This window comes from Musca domestica, unplaced genomic scaffold (genome assembly GCF_030504385.1).
Source record: "Musca domestica strain aabys unplaced genomic scaffold, Musca_domestica.polishedcontigs.V.1.1 34, whole genome shotgun sequence".
NCBI classification, from domain to species: domain Eukaryota; kingdom Metazoa; phylum Arthropoda; class Insecta; order Diptera; family Muscidae; genus Musca; species Musca domestica.
The window spans coordinates 899,170-918,618 of record NW_026712313.1 but is presented as its reverse complement, the minus strand read 5'-3'; the positions used below and the strand labels follow the sequence as shown (position 1 = coordinate 918,618).

General features: G+C 36.5%; 3 protein-coding genes across 5 annotated transcripts; 2 read left to right on the top strand and 1 right to left on the bottom strand.

Annotated features, from left to right (window-relative positions):
- The first annotated feature begins 1,926 nt into the window (after positions 1-1,926).
- Positions 1,927-4,780, top strand: LOC101894342 (mediator of RNA polymerase II transcription subunit 15). The gene is made up of 6 exons (XM_005187676.4): positions 1,927-2,140; positions 2,208-2,350; positions 2,410-3,231; positions 3,287-3,981; positions 4,041-4,377; positions 4,432-4,780. Exons 1-6 carry the CDS (start codon positions 2,088-2,090, stop codon positions 4,656-4,658), a joined length of 2,277 nt encoding a protein of 758 aa, XP_005187733.2. The 5' UTR covers positions 1,927-2,087; the 3' UTR covers positions 4,659-4,780.
- LOC101894505 (mediator of RNA polymerase II transcription subunit 15) lies at positions 4,742-8,979 on the top strand. Of its 2 annotated transcripts, XM_059125631.1 has the most exons (7): positions 4,742-4,777; positions 4,862-4,955; positions 6,408-6,547; positions 6,609-7,418; positions 7,484-8,163; positions 8,223-8,559; positions 8,623-8,979. In XM_059125631.1, exons 3-7 carry the CDS (start codon positions 6,412-6,414, stop codon positions 8,847-8,849), a joined length of 2,190 nt encoding a protein of 729 aa, XP_058981614.1. In that variant the 5' UTR covers positions 4,742-4,777; positions 4,862-4,955; positions 6,408-6,411; the 3' UTR covers positions 8,850-8,979. The 2 variants fall into 2 exon arrangements, with proteins under 2 accessions (XP_058981614.1, XP_005187734.2); XM_005187677.4 differs by lacking the exons at positions 4,742-4,777; positions 4,862-4,955 and adding an exon at positions 6,136-6,333.
- A 3,128-nt stretch (positions 8,980-12,107) lies between these two features.
- LOC101894824 (Krueppel-like factor 10) lies at positions 12,108-19,106 on the bottom strand. 2 transcript variants are annotated; one of them, XM_005187679.4, is made up of 2 exons: positions 18,613-19,106; positions 12,108-15,096 (listed from the first exon to the last, which is right to left on the bottom strand). In XM_005187679.4, the coding sequence occupies exons 1-2, from the start codon at positions 18,676-18,678 to the stop codon at positions 13,492-13,494; spliced, it is 1,671 nt and encodes a 556-aa protein (XP_005187736.2). In that variant the 5' UTR covers positions 18,679-19,106; the 3' UTR covers positions 12,108-13,491. The 2 variants fall into 2 exon arrangements, with proteins under 2 accessions (XP_005187736.2, XP_058981616.1); XM_059125633.1 differs by lacking the exon at positions 18,613-19,106 and adding an exon at positions 15,376-15,394.
- Positions 19,107-19,449: the final 343 nt, after the last annotated feature.

Here is a 19,449-nt window from a genome sequence, read left to right as displayed (position 1 = left end):
ACCAATAAACGTAGATTTTTTAAACATTTTTTCAGAGGTGGATTTTTTAAACATTTTTTCAGAGGGTTATAAAGACCAATAAACGTGGATTTTTCAAACATTTTTTTAGAGGGTTATAAAGACCAATAAACGTAGATTTTTAGAGGGACATAAAGACCAATAAACGTGGATTTTTTAAACATTTTTTTAGAAGGTTATAAAGACCAATAAACGTAGATTTTTAGAGGGACATAAAGACCAATAAACGTGGATTTTTTAAAAAAAATTTCAGAGGGTTATAAAGACCAATAAACGTGGATTTTTAGAGGGACATAAAGACCAATAAACGCGGATTTTTTAAACATTTTTACAGAGGGTTATAATAACCAATAAACGTGGATTTTTTAAACATTTCTTTAGAGGGTTATAAAGACCAATAAACGTGGATTTTTAGAGGGACATAAAGACCAATAAACGTGGATTTTTCAAACATTTTTTCAGAGGGTTATAAAGACCAATAAACGTGGATTTTTAGAGGGACATAAAGACCAATAAACGTGGATTTTTCAAACATTTTTTCAGAGGGTTATAAAGACCAATAAACGTGGATTTTTAGAGGGACATAAAGACCAATAAACGTGGATTTTTCAAACATTTCTTCAGAGGGTTATAAAGACCAATAAACGTGGATTTTTAGTGGATTTTTTAAACATTTTTTCAGAGGGTTATAAAGACCAATAAACGTGGATTTTTAGTGGATTTTTTAAACATTTTTTCAGAGGGTTATAAAGACCAATAAACGTGGATTTTTAGTGGATTTTTTAAACAATTTTTCAGAGGGCTATAAAGACCAATAAACGTGGATTTTTTAAACATTTTTTCAGAGGGTTATAAAGACCAATAAACGTGGATTTTTTAAACATTTTTTCAGAGTGTTATAAAGACCAATAAACGTGGATTTTTTAAACATTTTTTCAGAGGGTTATAAAGACCAATAAACGTGGATTTTTTAAACATTTTTTCAGAGGGTTATAAAGACCAATAAACGTGGATTTTTCAAACATTTTTTCAGAGGGTTATAAAGACCAATAAACGTGGATTTTTTAAACATTTTTTCAGAGGGTTATAAAGACCAATAAACGTGGATTTTTTAAACATTTTTTCAGAGGGTTATAAAGACCAATAAACGTGGATTTTTTAAACATTTTTTCAGAGGGTTATAAAGACCAATAAACGTGGATTTTTAAACATTTTTTCAGAGGGTTATAAAGACCAATAAACGTGGATTTTTTAAACATTTTTTCAGAGGGTTATAAAGACCAATAAACGTGGATTTTTTAAACATTTTTTCAGAGGGTTATAAAGACCAATAAACGTGGATTTTTTAAACATTTTTTCAGAGGGTTATAAAGACCAATAAACGTGGATTTTTTAAACATTTTTTCAGAGGGTTATAAAGACCAATAAACGTGGATTTTTAAACATTTTTCAGAGGGTTATAAAGACCAATAAACGTGGATTTTTTAAACATTTTTTCAGAGGGTTATAAAGACCAATAAACGTGGATTTTTTAAACATTTTTTCAGAGGGTTATAAAGACCAATAAACGTGGATTTTTTAAACATTTTTTCAGAGGGTTATAAAGACCAATAAACGTGGATTTTTTAAACATTTTTCAGAGGGTTATAAAGACCAATAAACGTGGATTTTTTAAACATTTTTTCAGAGGGTTATAAAGACCAATAAACGTGGATTTTTTAAACATTTTTTCAGATACCTTTAAATGCTAATATTTTGCATTTTATGGAAAAATACAACGGACATACACCAGTTTAATATGAGAAACGCCGTTCACACTACAACTGCGGCTACGAATTTACACACACATATATGGAACGCCTTCCATTCTCAAATACAGGCTTGGTATTTTAATCAAGACACTGGCTCCTTTCAGTGTATTGTAACATTGAACCAATGCATTGTGCATTTGCTTATGACTAGTAGTTGCAGAGAATTTGTGCAAAAAAAAATTAATTTGACAATTATAAAAGTTTACAAAGAAACGCCTCATTTCTTGCTATCACAAAGACCAATCAAATCTTCTCAAAATGGCTGACGATTGGCAATCGCAAAAGATACGACAGAATATCATCAATAAAATGTAAGTTCATGCCAGTCCTCGGAAGCAATTGCATGCTGAACCTGATGATTTTTCTTCCTTTCCTTAGCAATGATTTGTTGCAGAACACTGGCCAGGACATTTCAAAGGCACGCGTTATGGAAAATCACATATTTAAGAAATCCAAGAGCAAAGATGAATATTTGGGCATGGTGGCAAAGCTATTTACGCATTTCAAAGGCATGCCAAATAGTTGGTCAAACCAATCCTTTATTGTTGCACGCAACTATAATTTTTGTAACTCATTTTAGGGAGGCCCCAACAGGCACCACCACCAAATGCTGAAGTTCCACAACAAAACATGATGCAAGATCCGCTGAATGCCTTGCAGAACTTGGCCAGCCAAGGCAATCGTAATCCCCAAATGATGTCAATGCCGGGTGGGGGGCCTAATGCTCAACAAGGTGGTCAAGGGCCAAGTGGTCCTGTGCCAGCCTCAAACCTTTTGCAAACCCTAAAGCAACAACGTCCGGGCCAGCAAATGCAACAGATGCCAGGACTTAGAACACAGATGGTCATGGGCGGCGCTGTGGGACCTGGGCAACAACAGGTCAACATGGGACCGGGCCAGCAGCAAATGATGGGCGGCCCCATGGGAGTGCAAATGAATGTTATGGGTGGACCAAATCTTGGTCCGAATCAGCAAATGGTGGGAAATACACAAATGGGTGGTGCCACGGGTGGGCCAGGCAATGTAGGTGTCGGCCCTGGTGGTCCCCAAGGAATGGTCCCAGGACAAATGAACCAAATGGGTGGTCCTGGTACTGTGGGGCCAATGGGTCCCAATGCCGGACCTGGTGGGCCAAATCAAATGCAAATTGGAATGCAACATCCGCAGCTGAATCAAATGATAAATGCACGCATGAATCAAGGAGGTCCAGGGGGACAAATGAATGTGGGTGGGCATGCTGGACCCAATCAAGGTATGCAGGGTTTGCCACCAAATATGCAACAGAATCAAGCTGGCGTTGGTGGTGCAGGTGGTGGACCCATGCACATGGGCAATATGGGGCAGGGAAATGCAAGCCAAGGGCAGGGACCAGGTGCAATAGCAAATAATGCGGGGCCACAAGGTATGTATCAGATATTCTTTACTCGAAGAATTACTTGTAATCATTTTGCATTTAGGCAACCTTAATCAAATGTTAAATATGCCCCCCGGAATGCAAAAGAATCCCAATATCACTATGGGTCAAGGACAACAAATGTTTAATGTTAATCGCGGAGTAGGGGGTCAACAACAGTTCTTACGTCAAAGTCCCTCACCCAGTACAGTTGCGTCGCCAGCTAGCTCTCTCAATGTACAACAACAACAGCAGCAGCAACAACAACAACAACAAATGCAGCAACAAGTTGTAAATAACCAACAGCAAATGCAACAGCAGGCGAATCAAAATGTTGTACAACAAAATACAATACCCAACCAACAAATGATACCCAGTCCTGCCCTGGTACCCATTGCAAGTCCACAAATGTCAGGCCTTATGCAAAATCCCAATCAACGTCAACAAATGCGCCATTCACCAAGCGCATCCATTAATACACCCGGCCAGGTGACCCAAAATAGTCCCTTTAATCCCCAAGAAGATCAGTTATACCGTGAAAAATACAAACAGTTGACCAAATACATTGAACCGCTGAAAAGGATGGTGGACAAATTACGCATTGATGGTAACAACAATGCTGAGAATTATAAGAAGATGAACAAACTTTTGGAAATTCTAAAGAATCCTTCGCAAAGAGTGCCTTTGGAAACCCTGTTGAAATGTGAAAAGGTTTTGGAGAACACCGACATGGACTCGTATTCAGATCACTCATTTGGGGTATGTATTGCTAGCTTATTTGTGGGAGTATTAAAATGTCTAAATTATTTACTTTGTAGAAATCTTCGAATCCCCTTATGGAAGTCATCAATGCAACTCTACAAAGTCCCATGGCAAATCACACTCTATATCGCACATTCAGACCCAGCCTTGAATTGCTTTTTGGCACCGACATTGCCGCACCACCAGCCAAAATGCCAAGACCTGCCGAAAAGCCACCGAAGGGTGATTTAGAAATACCACATGTGCTGCAGGGCGAAATTGCACGATTAGATAAAAAGTTCAAGGTTAGCCTGGACCCTGCAGCACAAAATAATCCCGAGTCCATACGTTTGATTTGTTGCCTAGATGATAAGAAATTGCCTTGTGTACCTCCCGTTAGCATTAATATACCGGGTAAATATTAACGGTTTTAAATATGAAAATAATTATTAACCTCTTTATTTTTAGAGGATTATCCTTGGTCCTCACCAGAATGTTCTCTCATCGAGCATGATTATTCGGCAACGCCCTTCTTAAAGGCCGTACAAAATGCCTTGGTGGCTCGTATTGCCAAATTGCCCAAATTGCATTCATTATCCCATTTACTGGACACATGGGAAATGTCGGTACGCCAGGCATGTTCACCAAACGCCGCAAAACCAATTTGTGAATTTACTGCATTGTTTGGAATGTAAAGACTTTGATAGAATACGCTAACTAAACTAATCAACTCAGACAATTTTTTTTTAGAATATATACCTAAAGTGAATTCTACTATTCCATGGAATTGTAAATAAATTAACTTGAAAATAAGGTACATGTCTATGAAAAAATAATTTTTTACCTAGATATATTTATCAAAAATATGTTAATTAAGTAAATTTTATTTTGTTTACAGCTCATAATGATTTAAGCAACATATTTTTTCAAAATTCAAGAAACTATTCACATAATACCTTCAAGAAATTCAAGACTCTAAATTAAACTAAAAGGTGAGTTTTATTTATCGTTTTAGTGTTATATCATCATGACACATATACATGACTATTTATAAGGGTTATCTGAGGGCGGCCTGGACCCTCTTCCTAATGCTAATTTTGTTTTTGAATGTATTACTTAAAAATTCCATTTTTTTTTTTTATCTGTTGGGCCCGGCCAAAATAGTTGTGATAGACAACTCTGGCTGCGTCGGTGATGGACAGCATAAATATTATTTCAATTATCTACGAAGTTTGTGCTATTAAATACAACGAGGTACTTATATTATTCCCGCAATATTTGGTATTACAAATGGAATACCTACCGGTCCATATAAAAGTGATATTCGACATTTGAAAGGCTTTGATCTAAAATTTCAATCAAAATCAGCTGTAATTAACATTTTTGTTCTCAATGGATGCTTCTAATCGGTTTCAACTAATCCGGTAATAAGGTACATCCCTTTACGATATTTTCGAGGTTCTTGGCTGTCTTAGTTTACGATATTTCTTGAGGTTTCCGTCCCAATTCCTTACTAAATCAGCTGAAGTTGAATATTTTGAGTTCTCATTGAGTAGACTAACTTATCATAAAAGTATTCAGGCTAAGCACCCACATATCAGAACTTCCAAATTTTAAAGATTCCGAGTACAGCCGATTTGTCTGTATATGCAGATTTTACTTGTCATTTTTATGACTCTCCCTGTACTAGCAAATCTCTTGAGATCCGCATCCATTTAATTTGTATGCCCCATTATAGCCTCATAACCACTAATATTGGCCTGGAACATATATATGTATGAGGGACTTTCTTTCCTGGATCAAATTACAGCAGTGGATTCATTAGCTATTGTGTGTAAGGTTATGCTTTTTATTAATACTTGCAAACTTTAAAAAGGTCCAACAATTCTTTATTTTTCCATTTCAATATTTTTGGAATTAATAGCTTTTAAGGAATTAATAGATTTTGGAAGACAGCGTTGCTTTCTTTAATTCACATACCAAATGGCGCGCTTTTCCTACTTCTCTATCTCTTTCACTCTGCCAGTTGAATAGTAACGGACAGTAAAACCAAGTCAGTGCAGTCAACGCCGTTGAGTCACAACAAGGAAAGCGCCGTTAGTATTACAGCCTTTGGCTTGTTATTTACAAATGGAGATCATTTCAGTGAATAAATTCGTTGAAACGTTTCTTGTTTGCTTACATTGGAAATTTGTTTATAAAGAATAGATGTAATAAAAATTGTGAAAAATTGCAAATTTCTTCATATTTTCTCCTATATCTCACTGAGATCACTTGGAAATACTCAAGAAACACCAATAGATAATTACATTGGAAAATGGCTGAAGATTGGCAGTCGCCAAAATTCCGACAAAATGTCATCAATAAAATGTTCGTTTTGTGAATTTCACTTAATTTATTGTTGCTAAAAGAAATAATGCGTATTTTCCCTCTCCTTCTCACAGTGAAATGATGCAGATTACCACGCAAGAGGGCAAGAATGCAAGCTTTATGGAAAATCACATATTTTCGAAATCCAAAAGCCAAGATGAATATTTGGGTTTGGTGGCAAAATTGTTCATGCATTTGAAAGAATTGGCGAATAGTAGGTCAATGAAATCATTACATTTTTCATATAATTTCATTTTGCTGTTACCTTTGTTTAGGAAGACCCCAACAGGCCCCGCCACCAAATGTTGAAGTATCCCAGCAAAATATGATGCAAGATCCGCTAAATGCCTTGCAGAACTTAGCCAGTCAAGGCAATCGGAATCCCCAAATGATGTCCATGCCGGGTGGAGGACCTAATGCTCAACAAGGTGGTCAAGGGCCAAGTGGTCCTGTGCCGGCCTCAAATCTATTGCAAACTTTAAATCAACAACGTCCGGGCCAGCAAATGCAACAGATGCCAGGTTTAAGGCCACAAATGGCAATGGGCGGTGCTGTAGGTCCCGGACAACAACAGGGCAACATGGGACCGGGCCAGCAACAAATGATGGGTGGACCCATGGCGGTGCAAATGAATATGATGGGTGGGCCAGGTGTTGGTCCCAATCAACAAATGGTGGGAAATGCTCAAATGGGTGGTCCCTCAGGTGGACCCGTCGGTGTTGGTATCGGCCCTGGAGGTCCCCAAGGTATGACAGGACAAATGAATCAAATGGCTGGTCCTGGTACAGTGGGGCCAATGGGCCCTAACGCAGGACCTGGTGGACCAAACCAAATGCAAATGGGTGTGCAACATCCACAGCTTAATCAAATGATGAATGCCCGTATGAATCAGGGAGGCCCAAACGGACCAATGAATGTGGGTGGTCATGCTGGACCCAATCAAGGTATGCCACCAAACATGCAATCGAATCAAGTTGGCATTGGTGGCACAGCTGGTGGACCAATGCATATGGTTAATATGGGACCAGGCAATGCTAACCAAGGTCAGGGACCAGGCCCAATGGCAAATAATGCAGGACCACAAGGTATGTATCATATTTTTTGTTTTGGCTTTAAAAAGAGATATTACTTATTTGTTTCCTCATTTAAGGTAACCTTAATCAAATGCTAAATATGCCCCCGGGCATGCAAAAGAATCCGAATATTACCATGGGCCAGGGACAACAAATGTTTAATGTTAATCGCGGTGTAGGTGGTCAACAACAGTTTTTGCGTCAAAGTCCTTCGCCCAGTACCGTTTCGTCGCCAGCTAACTCGCTTAATGTGCAACAGCAGCAACAACAACAGATGCAGCAACAAGTTGCAAACAATCAACAGCAAATGCAACAGCAGCCAAATCAAAATATCGTCCCCCAAAATACAATACCCAACCAACAAATGATACCCAGCCCTGCCCTGGTACCCATTGCAAGTCCACAAATGTCAGGCCTAATGCAAAATCCCAATCAACGTCAACAAATGCGCCAATCGCCGAGTGCACCAGTTAATACACCCGGTCAGGTGACGCAAAACAGTCCCTTTAATCCCCAAGAAGATCAATTATATCGTGAAAAATACAAACAATTAACCAAATACATAGAACCCCTCAGGCGAGTGGTGGACAAACTGAGGATTGATGGTAACAACAATGCTGAGAATTATAAGAAGATGAACAAACTTTTGGAAATTCTTACAAATCCCTCGCAGAGAGTGCCACTGGAGACTCTATTAAAATGTGAAAAGGTTTTGGAGAACACCGACATTAACTCGTATTCAGATCATTCCTTTGGCGTAAGTTTTGGCATCAAAATCCTTTGAAATTTCTTATTTGTTAACTATTTGTTTTATAGAAATCCTCAAATCCCTTAATGGATGTGATAAATGCCACTCTACAAAGTCCTTTGGCAAATCACACATTGTATCGCACATTTAGACCCAGCCTTGAATTACTATTTGGCACAGATATTGCCGCTCCACCAGCCAAAATACCAAGGCCTGCAGAAAAGCCATCCAAGGGTGATTTAGAAATACCACATGTGCTGCAGGGAGAAATAGCACGATTAGATCAGAAATTCAAGGTTAGCCTGGATCCTGCAGCACAAAATAATCCCAAGTCCATACGCTTGATTTGTTGTCTCGATGACAAGAAATTGCCCTGTGTTCCACCAGTTAGCATTAATATACCAGGTTAGTAATTATTAACAACATGAATAATTGCTTGAAATAAAATATCTGCATTTTCTTTTGCAGAGGATTATCCTTGGTCCTCACCAGAATGTTCCCTCATCGAGCATGATTATTCGGCAACACCCTTCTTAAAGGCCGTACAAAATGCCTTGGTGGCACGTATTGCCAAATTACCCAAATTACATTCGTTATCCCATCTGCTGGACACCTGGGAAATGTCGGTACGCCAGGCATGCTCACCAAATGCTGCAAAACCCGTTTGCGAATTTACCGCATTATTTGGAATGTAAATTACTCTTTCAATCACTCCATAATGCTAATTTAAGAATATTAAGATCATTTTTACAACCATAAGTTTAAGTTTAACTAATAATAACTAAAATAAAATGGAAGCCATCCCACGGATTTGAAACAAACAAACATGAGCTTCGAAGCAAGGTACATATGAAATGTTATTGCGTTCTTCTTGTTCTTCCCTTAGCTAAAATTGTATTTAGTACTTTGTTCCCAGTAGCCGTAGAACCTTTAATTTTTGATTTGATTTTCCCTTTTTTTAATTTTAAAATTTTGATTTCGTTCACAGCTCAAAGTGCTATAGAAAACATATCAGCTATGCAAAATTTCATTCATTAAAATCAAGCAAATATTCAAATAATTCATTCAAGAAATTCAAGAACTTAGAACTCAAGAAAAAGGTAAGTTGTTTATGCTTTGTTTCCATTGATCCAGAAATTTTTTGGCGTAAAAGATGGAAAGTGTGAAAATTGAAATATTTTTGCCACAGACTTGTACCCCATTTTATTTTTTTTTCACTTAAATTTTCAAATGTTTCGTAATTTTTACCACGGGATTCAACTTTCCAATTAGGTGGTTTTTAAGTTCATCTTCCTGCCTTCATTGAAAAGAGAAGAGTTTGTAATCTGGTATATAAGGCCTAGAGCTACGACAATTATCAATTATGTTGTTGTTTCAGCACTAATGTTACAAAATTTGCTGAGGTCAAATTTCGTGGCCCAGTAGAACTCGGTTCGTTTTGGATTGCAGTAATTACCTCTAATGTTGTTGTTTATTATGTTTGTGTGTGGATGATGAGGATTAGTCGAGAGTGGTAGGGAGTTAGCCACTTCAAATGGTCAGAGCCTCATATCTATTGGGCAAATATCTTCACCTCCCTTGATATTTTTGGTCTGAAGAGTTGAGAGTCGTTTATCGATTCTGTGCTCTGATAACTGCAGGGAGATTGCAGCAAACTTTAGATGATGATTTTAGTCAAATTTGGTACAAGTTAGTCCAAATTTGGTACTAGGAGTTTATAACAGGTTCTACCTTTGGGTGCAGAACATAGGCTGTATATGTTCACGTTTTAATATAGCATGTTGCTGTTTTAACTTCGGATTGTGTATCGTTCTTCGAATTTTTTTTGCAACGGACTTTAAGGCAATGGACTCCAAGGTAAAATAGATGAGATAGTGGAATTCATGAATCAGAGGAATATTTTGATCCCATCGGTGCAGGAATACAAGCTCAAAGAAAATTGCAGCCTACAACGTTGTTATAAGTATGTTCTGTTCCATATAGGTCTATCTCGCTTAGGGTAATCTGTAGTGACTCATTCATGGAATGTATGGTGGTAGCAGTCAAGTATGGAACTGCCGAGGTGCAGGTGCTTAAAGTGTATATCCCGCTTTTGGAAGACAATAACCACTTGGTACTAAGGAATTTCAATGTCCACCCAATGATTTATGACATTCCGTTCTAGGCAATAATCATAGGGGATCAGCGCTGGCAGAGAAGCTTGGCTGCTTTACAATATGCCCGGGAAACGAAGATGATAATGCCACCCGAATAAGAAGAGAGTATCACAGATCGCCAGACTTAATTATAGTGTCACCCGGTCTAATAAATGACATGGCATGGCAACCCATCATTTCTCTTGGGTCAGATAATCTCACGATAATCGGCTCATAACCTCTGAACGCCGCACTTTCCTTAACCTTGGGAAAACTCACTGACCAGAATTCAGTGAATTCACCAACCTTCGCTTTAGAGAACTGCCCAACCCTTCTGATGTTCGGGTTGTAGAAAGATTTTTCTGGTAGCCGAAAGGATTCTTCTGGAAAGAGAAAGCCACAACTATCAGTGATAAAATGAAAAGTAGGATCAAGGGCGCCAAATGGCAGTACTTGGGGTGCGGTCAAGGAGATCTTGTTGACTTCCTACAAAGAGTTAGTTCGGTCTTTGGTCAGCTATGCGGCTCCAGTGTGGTCTGCTAATACGAGTGCTACCCAGTGGAAGAATGCTGCCCTGAAAACTGCCTTCTAACCAGGGTGCCTTCACCAGTGAACCGTCTACATGAGGAGGCCAAGGTTCTTCTCGTATGCCAGAATAACCAGCATTTGTGGTAGTTTCGGCTTCCGTGTTATCGTTGGAGACATCCAAACCATCATATGTTGGATATAACGGCGTGTCTGGAAGGACATACAAGTTCAGTAGATGGAGGTCCAATGCTATAAGAAAAGCCTCAAGCAGGTCTGAGTAGTATTAATACTAATGCAGTCACAGCTACCATCAACATCTACAGTGTGAATGCCGTCCTTGAAGTTCATCTCCCATTAATGGCAGCTGAAGAACAACAGCTGTCTAGACAAACCAAAACACTTTTGGCACAGTTATGTTTAGAGTTTCAATTCGAACTGACGAAGATGTGCGAATCGCCTGCTTGGCGTGTGATATAGGCCCTTACAATACGATGCACCTCATTAATTGCCCGCAAACCTACCAGGATATTTTTGGTTACAGTCCGCGAAGGTTTACGAATTTTTAAGCCTGGTGGTAGAACCGGATAAACAGAATTAAGTGTATTTAAAGTTCGTAACGGATACTACAGCCTAAGACAGAAAATTGTCTGTGCAGGTCCACGTTTTCGTATAACCCTCATATAAAGGTACCTCCCGATATTCGGTATTTTTATGATTTTAGCAACGTTCGTTATTCCCGGGAATTGTTTCAAATTTGGTATTTAAAGTTCGTAATGGATAGTACAGCCTAAGACAGAAAATTGTCTGTGCATTTCCACGTCTTCGTATAGCTCTCACATAATGGTACCTCCCTATTTTCGGTATTTTGATGATTTTAGCTCCATTATTCACCGAAATTGTTTCAAATTTTGTATTTGAAGTTCGTAATGGATACTACAGCCTATGACAGAAAACTGTCTGTGCAGGTCCACGTCTTCGAATAGCCCCCATATAATGGTACCTCCGTATTTTCGGTATTTTGGTGATTTAAGCCACAATGTTCACCGGAATTGTATTTGAAGTTCGTAATGGATACTACAGCCTACGACAGGAAATTGTCTGTGTAGGTCCACGTCTTCGTATAGCCCCCATATAGTGGTACCTCCCGATATTCGGTATTTTGATGATTTTACCGACAATATTCACCGGAATTATTTAAAATTTGGTATTTGAAGTTCGTAACGGATGCTACAGCCTTTCCCATTTCCCCGCCCCCCAGTATTTAAAGAAATAAAAACACCATAATAATGATTAAGTTTTAGAATGATTTGGAAAATATAGTATATTGTTTTATTATTTTTTGTTTTGTTGGATAGGATGATTTTTTTCTTTTTTCATTTTTTTGTTCTTCTTTAAATCCTTTTCATATTTTTTCTCATTATTTTTTTTTTCTTCTTGGATAAAATTTTTTTTGTATTTTACAATATTTAGGTGAAAAAAGTTTTTATTTATACAATTGATAAGGGAGAGATAGTATAGATAGATAGTAAATATATAAAATAAATTAAATATTTGTTTCTTTAAAGATACTTTCTTATAGGCTTTTTCTTTGCGTGTGTTTTTTTTTTATTAAACACCTTAAGAATGAAATAAAAATTACAAAAATAAAAAAAAATAATAAAACAAAAAACTTAAATATCACAGTTTATATTTGTTATATATGTATTATAAAGTTATATATGCTAAAATTGTTTTTATTTTTTTTAAACATACTTTTTTGTTTTTATGCAATTTTTTTTAAATATTTTTTGATAAAAACAAAATAACGATAACAAAATGGCTGAATACGAAAATTTTTGTGGAAAGGAAAAAATAGAAAGAAATATTTTTTTAAATGAATTGTTCGGAAAGTTAAACATAAAATTTAAAATATTTGAAAAAAGAAGGGAAAATACTAAGCCATTTGTTGTTTTTATATAATAACCAAAAATAAAAAAGGAAGAAAGCAAGGAATACATATTGCGTGGGTACTTGAGTTTAGTGAAAATAACTTAGGGAAATATTAATTAATTATAATATTTTTTAAATTAATATTTTTGCAATTTTTACAGCAGTAAAATATTTTAAATTACAATTTTTTTCAACTATTTACGGATTTATCTGAATTGAAGTGATTAAGATTTTTATGGTATTCTTCTATTATTTTTAGAAAGAAATTATTCCAGTCAAAATCGCTTTTCTTTTCTCATTTTCAAAATTGTTCATTTTTTCCATTTTTTTTAAGAAAAATTTTCAAATTCCGTTTTTTCATTATTTTAGGCTTCAAAACGCTAATTTTTCCCATAACTTTTCTTTGCTCCAAGCTATTTGACTGGTTTCCAATTAGATTTTTTTAATTTCAAAGTTGGAAAAGATATTGTTGTTTTTTTGTTAAATTTTTGAAAACGCCTATAGGAAACATTTTGAAATTTTTAATACAAAATACTGTTTCTATTTAAATATTTGATTTTAAAGTCTTCAGGGTTTTAAAAAAAGGTTTCCTAGAAACGCTTTCATCGGAATGGTCTTTAAAAAGTGGTTTCTTCCTTTTTTCTGTGTTACGATAACCCTCTTCCAGTATTGAATTGATTTAGGATTTTGAAATGAGATTGGTTTTCTTATTTAAAAAAAGTATTGAAAATAGTAGTTTTGAAATTTACTGCTGTGGTATCATTTGGGCAAAATTTACGGCCGCCACCTGATGCTGATGGAGGCTTATCAAATCGCTGGCATTACAGATTTGCAACTGCAAAGCTGTGGGAGCCGTTGAGGAATTGGTATTGGCTCCATTAATTTGTACTGTATTCATGGTGTTTGTAGATGGTTGATGCTGATGATAGACATGATGACTGGGGGTGGTGGTGCTGGTGGTAGTGTTGCAAGCGGTTGCTGGTGCAATGGGCCTTAAATGTTTAATCATATTTGCCGTTCCATTGAGCATTGATGGCTCCACAACTAGGCCACTGCTGCTGTTGCTGCTGGTGTTATTCACAACAGGAGTAGCATTTACCATGGAGTTGATGCCACCCCCATTACGATTACATTCCTGTTGCCGTTTCGAGGCATGCCTCTTGACATGTTTGGACAAATGATCGCTGCGCATGAACTTCTTGTCACAAACATGGCAAACGAATTTCTTTTCACCCGTATGGGTTCTCTTGTGACGTGACAGCTCATCGGAACGTGAAAAACGTTTATCACAATTTTCCCATTTGCAGATGAAGGGCCTTTCGCCCGTGTGGACACGTTGATGGGCCTTCAAATGGCTGGATTTGAAATAGTTTTTACCGCAATCGGGATGATTGCATTCATAAATGCGTTTACGTTCAGCTGAAGCGGCGGCAGCAGCATTGGATGTGGCGGGAGTTGTATTCTGTTGAGATGTAACATTGGAAGGAGCTGTGACGGCAGGAATTATGTTGTTACTGAGACTTTGCAGCAAAACATTGGGCAGCACAAATTGTGAGGTCAACAAACCCTGATTGGTTTGGTGGGGTGCTGCTGCCAGTATCTGATACTGCAACGAGGCCGCCACATTGTGGCCATTTAGGGGGGCGGAGGCGGTAGGCATGGGACTTGCATTTGGCAATGTAAAACGGAATTGTTGGGAAGTATTTTCTGGATTTTTGGTTTCTAATAATACTTGTTGTTGTTCTTCTTGTTCTTCTTCTTTTGTTTGGGGTACCACGGATTCCACGACTGAACAGCTGTCCTTAATTTCCGCCGCCGTTGTCTTCACATCCTGTGTTAATTCAGAATCTGAATTGAAGTCTGTAGTCTCTGTGGCCGTTCGCTTGCGATTCATTTTAAATTTTATGCTACGGTAAACATTGGTCTGTGAACTGCTGTCATCCGCATCCGAGGATAACGACGAGGCCGCCGACGAGCAGCTGGATACGCTGGATACTGTGGAGGGTGTTTGTGAGATACTGGATATGGTTGATGAACAGGAATTTTCATCAATGGCCGAGCAAATGCCGGAACTGTTGACATGCATTATAACACTGGCCCGTTGCGGCTGTTGCTGCTGGGCTAATAAATTGGGTGTTGTGGCCGGTGTGGGTATATCCAGTTTTTGTTTTTTCACAACCGGTGGCTTACCACAATCCACAGCATCATCTTCCGTATCTGAGGGTTGGGGTGTAATGAGACCGGCATTTGAGGATTTGTGGTGTTTTTGTTGCTGCTGCTGATCCAATTGCAGTTGGAGTTTGGCCTTTAACAGTTTGTCGTCCAAGTTGTGGGACACTGTGTGGGCATTCTGCAAAGAAAAAGAAAGGGGGAAAATTAGTATCAGGTTTCAAGGTTTCAAAAATTAAATTAAAAATTTTTTTTATTCAAAAAAATGTAAAAACATTTTTTTTTAATTTTTGAAAATTTAAAAAAAGCAATGGCTTAAAATTTCTAAAATATTTAATTTTCCTGTATTTTTTAAATACTTTTTTATTTTTGAAAATTAAAAAAAGCATTGGCTTAAAATTTTTTATATATTTTTTCATTCATTTTTCCAAAACAAAATAAAAATCCCCTTTAAAATTACCATTTGCCGTTTGAACTGTACCCTTTTTGGTACTGTACACAAATTTCACATGAAATCAAAAAATTCCCTCATTTTTTGGGGGGGGTGATGTCACCACTGTTTGGTTGTTGCCTTTGCTAACATGTCTAATGCAAACACACTTTGCATTCAAAGGCAAAAATTCTATGTCATTCCCTCGCCAAAACAGTTTCACAACATTCAAGTTGTTCACATTGCTGTCGCTCTTTACAATTTCATTCATTCACAACATGACACTGTCAAATAAATACGTACAATGCACGTCCAACCAGGCGCACACAAAATCCAGCAGGTATTTCAAAAAAAAATGTGCCAAATAATTTCACAATTCACAGTAAAACAGCAAAAGAGAAATCATTACAAATATCTATTTCTCTCTCATCATCTCATCTACACCACAATTTTGAGAGAGAGCTATTCTCTCACAAAATTTTTATACATTTGCACTGAACCAAATTCCATTAACCAAAAGAAAACGAAGAGGAAGAAGAACAAGAACAGCCAGGCCAGACCTGTATCACGCATTCACTGCATGATTTTGTTGTGTGATGGCGTAGTCACTATTCGTATTGTTGTTATCATTGCCTGATTGATGGTGGTTCGGTTTGCCGATTCAATGGTCTAACTACGTCATATGATGGCATGGCCAAAAACAACAAATAAGAATGCTTGTTTGTAAAGAAAGCAACAACAACGAAACGACCGCATGAGGAATGTTGGTATGTCATGTCATAGAAAAAAACGGGCTTGGTTGGATGTCCGTCTCTCCGCTATGATGGCAGAAAAAAAGTATATTGTACAACAACACAGAAAAAACGCGCCATTTTCGTACAAGCATCAAGCCAACAACAATAAACACAGGGCCAAGATACTCCCTCTTTTTTTGAAATACCAGGCGCAAAGAATAAACGAAAAGTAAGCAAAATAATGACTACAAAAATATAATATTTACGTCGTCAACAAATGTGGTGGCTGGCCAGGCCACTTCTAATAAGAAAATGTGCCTTTAGTATTTTTCTCTCTCTCAAAATAACCACCACTCAATGCCTTTAATGGTGAGCAAACCTTTTTTTCTTTTCTCCCCTACTCACAGAGTATCAAAGAAAACAAATCCCCAACGTAGCGGACCATACCCCCAAAACACAACACATACTCATGATACTACGTAGTGGATTACACACCAACACGACGACTTGCTCTCTATCTCTCGTGCCCTCTCTGTTGTGTTTTGTGCTCAGTCATTGGGTTTTTTTGGTACATAAGTTTGCCACTTCTTCTGCCAAAGCTCTTACTCTGTGTGTGTTGGATTTTGTTTTCTCACAGAGTTATGTTGTTTTTGTTTTTTTTTGTATGCGAGGAGGTTTAGGTCGTTCATTCGTTTGTTTATATGGCACACACATAAATTCAAACGGTGGCGGCGACGGCGTCTGTTGTACTTTATACTTGTGTATTATTTTTTGTTGTTGTTGTTGCTGTTGTTTTTATTGTATCACTCATCCACTTCATGGCTGTGCCATTCAGTGTTCACGTGAACACCAGCTGATAGACGAATGATTACTGCGTGATCAGAGTGTGGCCAATGTGTTAGACAAAGAGGGAGAACATTTGTTTTCAAATTTTTTGCCAGACAGAAAGAGACAAGGCAAAATATTTATAGGTAACACAGAAAACAAAAAAAAAAACTGGGTAATAACAATAAAACACACTGAGATATATACAACAAAAAATATATATACAAATGATACAGTCAGAGGTTGTTATAATGAAATAATTTTAATAAAAATATGCAATGTTATTTGATTATGAATTGTTTTTTTTCACAATTTTTTTGTTTTATTGTGTGTGGTTGTCATGATTCGTCATAGACGACGATTTTATTTGAGGGTGCGACATCCAAGTAATAAAAAATAGGCGATTTTTTGTTGTTATCGTTCGTCCTACCTAGTATTGGAAATTATCTTGGAACGTGTCGTTGAGACATGGCGTTGTTGTTGCTCCTCTTTTTTGTTAATAAATCAATTAAATTATTGAAACCAAATTTTGCAGGTCATTGTAAGACAAAATTGCGATGGGGAAATTTGATTTATTTAATAAACATGAAATAAAATTTCCCATAAAAAATTTATTTTGTTTATGGATTAAAAATAAGTATATTTTTGCAGACAAATAAATATAAATTTCGTCTGTGGATTTAAAAATATGATTTTGGGAATAAACGTATTTTTGTTATATCTTTTAAATGGGTGTTAAAATTAATTAAATATATATTTTTTGTCGTATTTTTGTTTCGATTTGAAATTCATTAGGTTTTAACCTGTTGCTGCTAAAATAATGCAAAAAAAATCACTTTGAATTTTTTTATAGGAATTTTATATTTTTTCACCGGATTTAAGAGAATGTTACATTTCTGAGATCTACATGAGATTCTGAATCATTTGGTGGAAAAAATAAAAATTTCCCTCGTGGGAAATTTTAAGGGAAATTTTAATATTCCATGTAAATTGACAGGTATCAATGGGAAATGGAGGAGTATGAAATATTTACCCTAAAATAAGAAATCTTAGAGTGATTTCTGGCCCAAAAAACGATTTTTGAAAAATTTTTTTTTTGAAAAAAAATTAATTTAAAAAAAAATTGAATAAAAATCAAAAAATTCAAACTTTTTCTAGTTTTTTTATCCCAGCGTAAAAATTTCAAAACACCTGTTTCCTATCATTATGGCCTTTGGGTATGACCTAGGTCTACATATGACCCCAAAAATTGTAAATACCAGTTTTTTACAATTTTTACTTGAAATCAATTTTTTTTTCTAATTTCACTCTCAAATAATAAAATTTCTACCTATATTTTGAAAATCATGAATTTTTTTTTTTCAAAATTTTTGGAAAACAAAAAAAAAAAATCCCTCCATGGGAAATTTTTATTTGGACTCCAAATTTCGAAATTCTTGCATGTTTTGGTATTTCTTCTCACTAAACCATGATTTCGGGTGGAAACAAAGATTTCCCTAAAAATTTCCCAAATGGGAAATTTTGATTTTTCCACGTGAAATGGTATAATTCAAACTCTAAACACTAAATATAAGGGATTTTTTTTTAAAAATCTGACAAAATCAAAATTTTCCGTCAAGGTAAAATTTTAATATTTTAGTAATTCTAGAATTTATGGCTTTGAAATATTGATTTTAATTTCTCTTACCCAAAAAAAAAAAATACTTACATTTTCATTTTTGTTTTCGCACAATGGCGGTGTGGCCGGTGGTGAGGGTAATAGAGCAATATCCATTTTTTAATGTTTGTTTGTTGAATTTTCACAAATTGTTGTTTAAAATTGTTGTTAATTAAATCCGTTTCTATGGAGTTTCTTTTCTTCTTCTTCTTCTTGATTTTTTTTTTCAAAATTGAGTTTTTTCACTCTTGTTTGTTTTTATTTGTTTCACTTGTTTTTCTTTTTTTCAAGATATTTTCTCAAAATTTGTTCTGTGATTTTTTGTCTCACTTTTTATTAATTCTTGCATTAATTTCATTTATTTGAAATTTTTTATTCTGTTTTTCAAATTTTTTCAAAATCTTTGTCACACACTGACGACAAGTGAGAGAGAGAAATACAACCGTTCCGTTGAACAATCAACAAACGAATGAAAACATATCACAAATTCATTTCAAAAAGTTAAGTTAGGTTGGCTGGTTGACTGTCTGGCTTGCCTTGCCTTGCCTTCTGTTGATGTTGGGGAGTGAGCGCCAAACACCAACCACACACAGTATAAGTAGCCGCCGTCGTAATATTTTGTATCTGTGTGTCCGTGTCGTCTCTTCTGGGCGTTGGTAGTATGGGTTGGATTTCTCATAGATATTTTGTTGTGAGGAGTCACGACGACACAACTTTACGTCAGCCATACCGACCCTACATACATACGTTCGTAGTAGGTTGTAGTTGTTGCTGTTCCTGTTGTAGTAGTGGAATCTCATTGAAAAAGAAGGCTCGCTTGCTGTGATGGCCTGGCCTGGCCTGTCGGTTCGTTTGGGTTGTTGCTGTTTTTGCAGCAACAACGACGAC

What these genes read in the sequence shown, in the direction of transcription:
- LOC101894505 (XM_005187677.4), top strand. Translation starts at nt 6,281, where the DNA reads ATGGCTGAAGATTGGCAGTCGCCAAAATTCCGACAAAATGTCATCAAT. An exon ending in ATTCAGATCATTCCTTTGGC is followed by an intron (nt 8,164 to 8,222) that starts GTAAGTTTTGGC and finishes TTTGTTTTATAG; the next exon opens with AAATCCTCAAATCCCTTAAT. An exon ending in AGTTAGCATTAATATACCAG is followed by an intron (nt 8,560 to 8,622) that starts GTTAGTAATTAT and finishes TTTCTTTTGCAG; the next exon opens with AGGATTATCCTTGGTCCTCA.
- LOC101894824 (XM_005187679.4), bottom strand. Translation starts at nt 18,678, where the DNA reads ATGGATATTGCTCTATTACCCTCACCACCGGCCACACCGCCATTGTGC. An exon ending in GCGAAAACAAAAATGAAAAT is followed by an intron (nt 15,097 to 18,612) that starts GTAAGTATTTTT and finishes TTTTCTTTGCAG; the next exon opens with AATGCCCACACAGTGTCCCA.
- LOC101894342 (XM_005187676.4), top strand. Translation starts at nt 2,088, where the DNA reads ATGGCTGACGATTGGCAATCGCAAAAGATACGACAGAATATCATCAAT. An exon ending in TTTCAAAGGCATGCCAAATA is followed by an intron (nt 2,351 to 2,409) that starts GTTGGTCAAACC and finishes AACTCATTTTAG; the next exon opens with GGAGGCCCCAACAGGCACCA. An exon ending in AAATAATGCGGGGCCACAAG is followed by an intron (nt 3,232 to 3,286) that starts GTATGTATCAGA and finishes TTTTGCATTTAG; the next exon opens with GCAACCTTAATCAAATGTTA.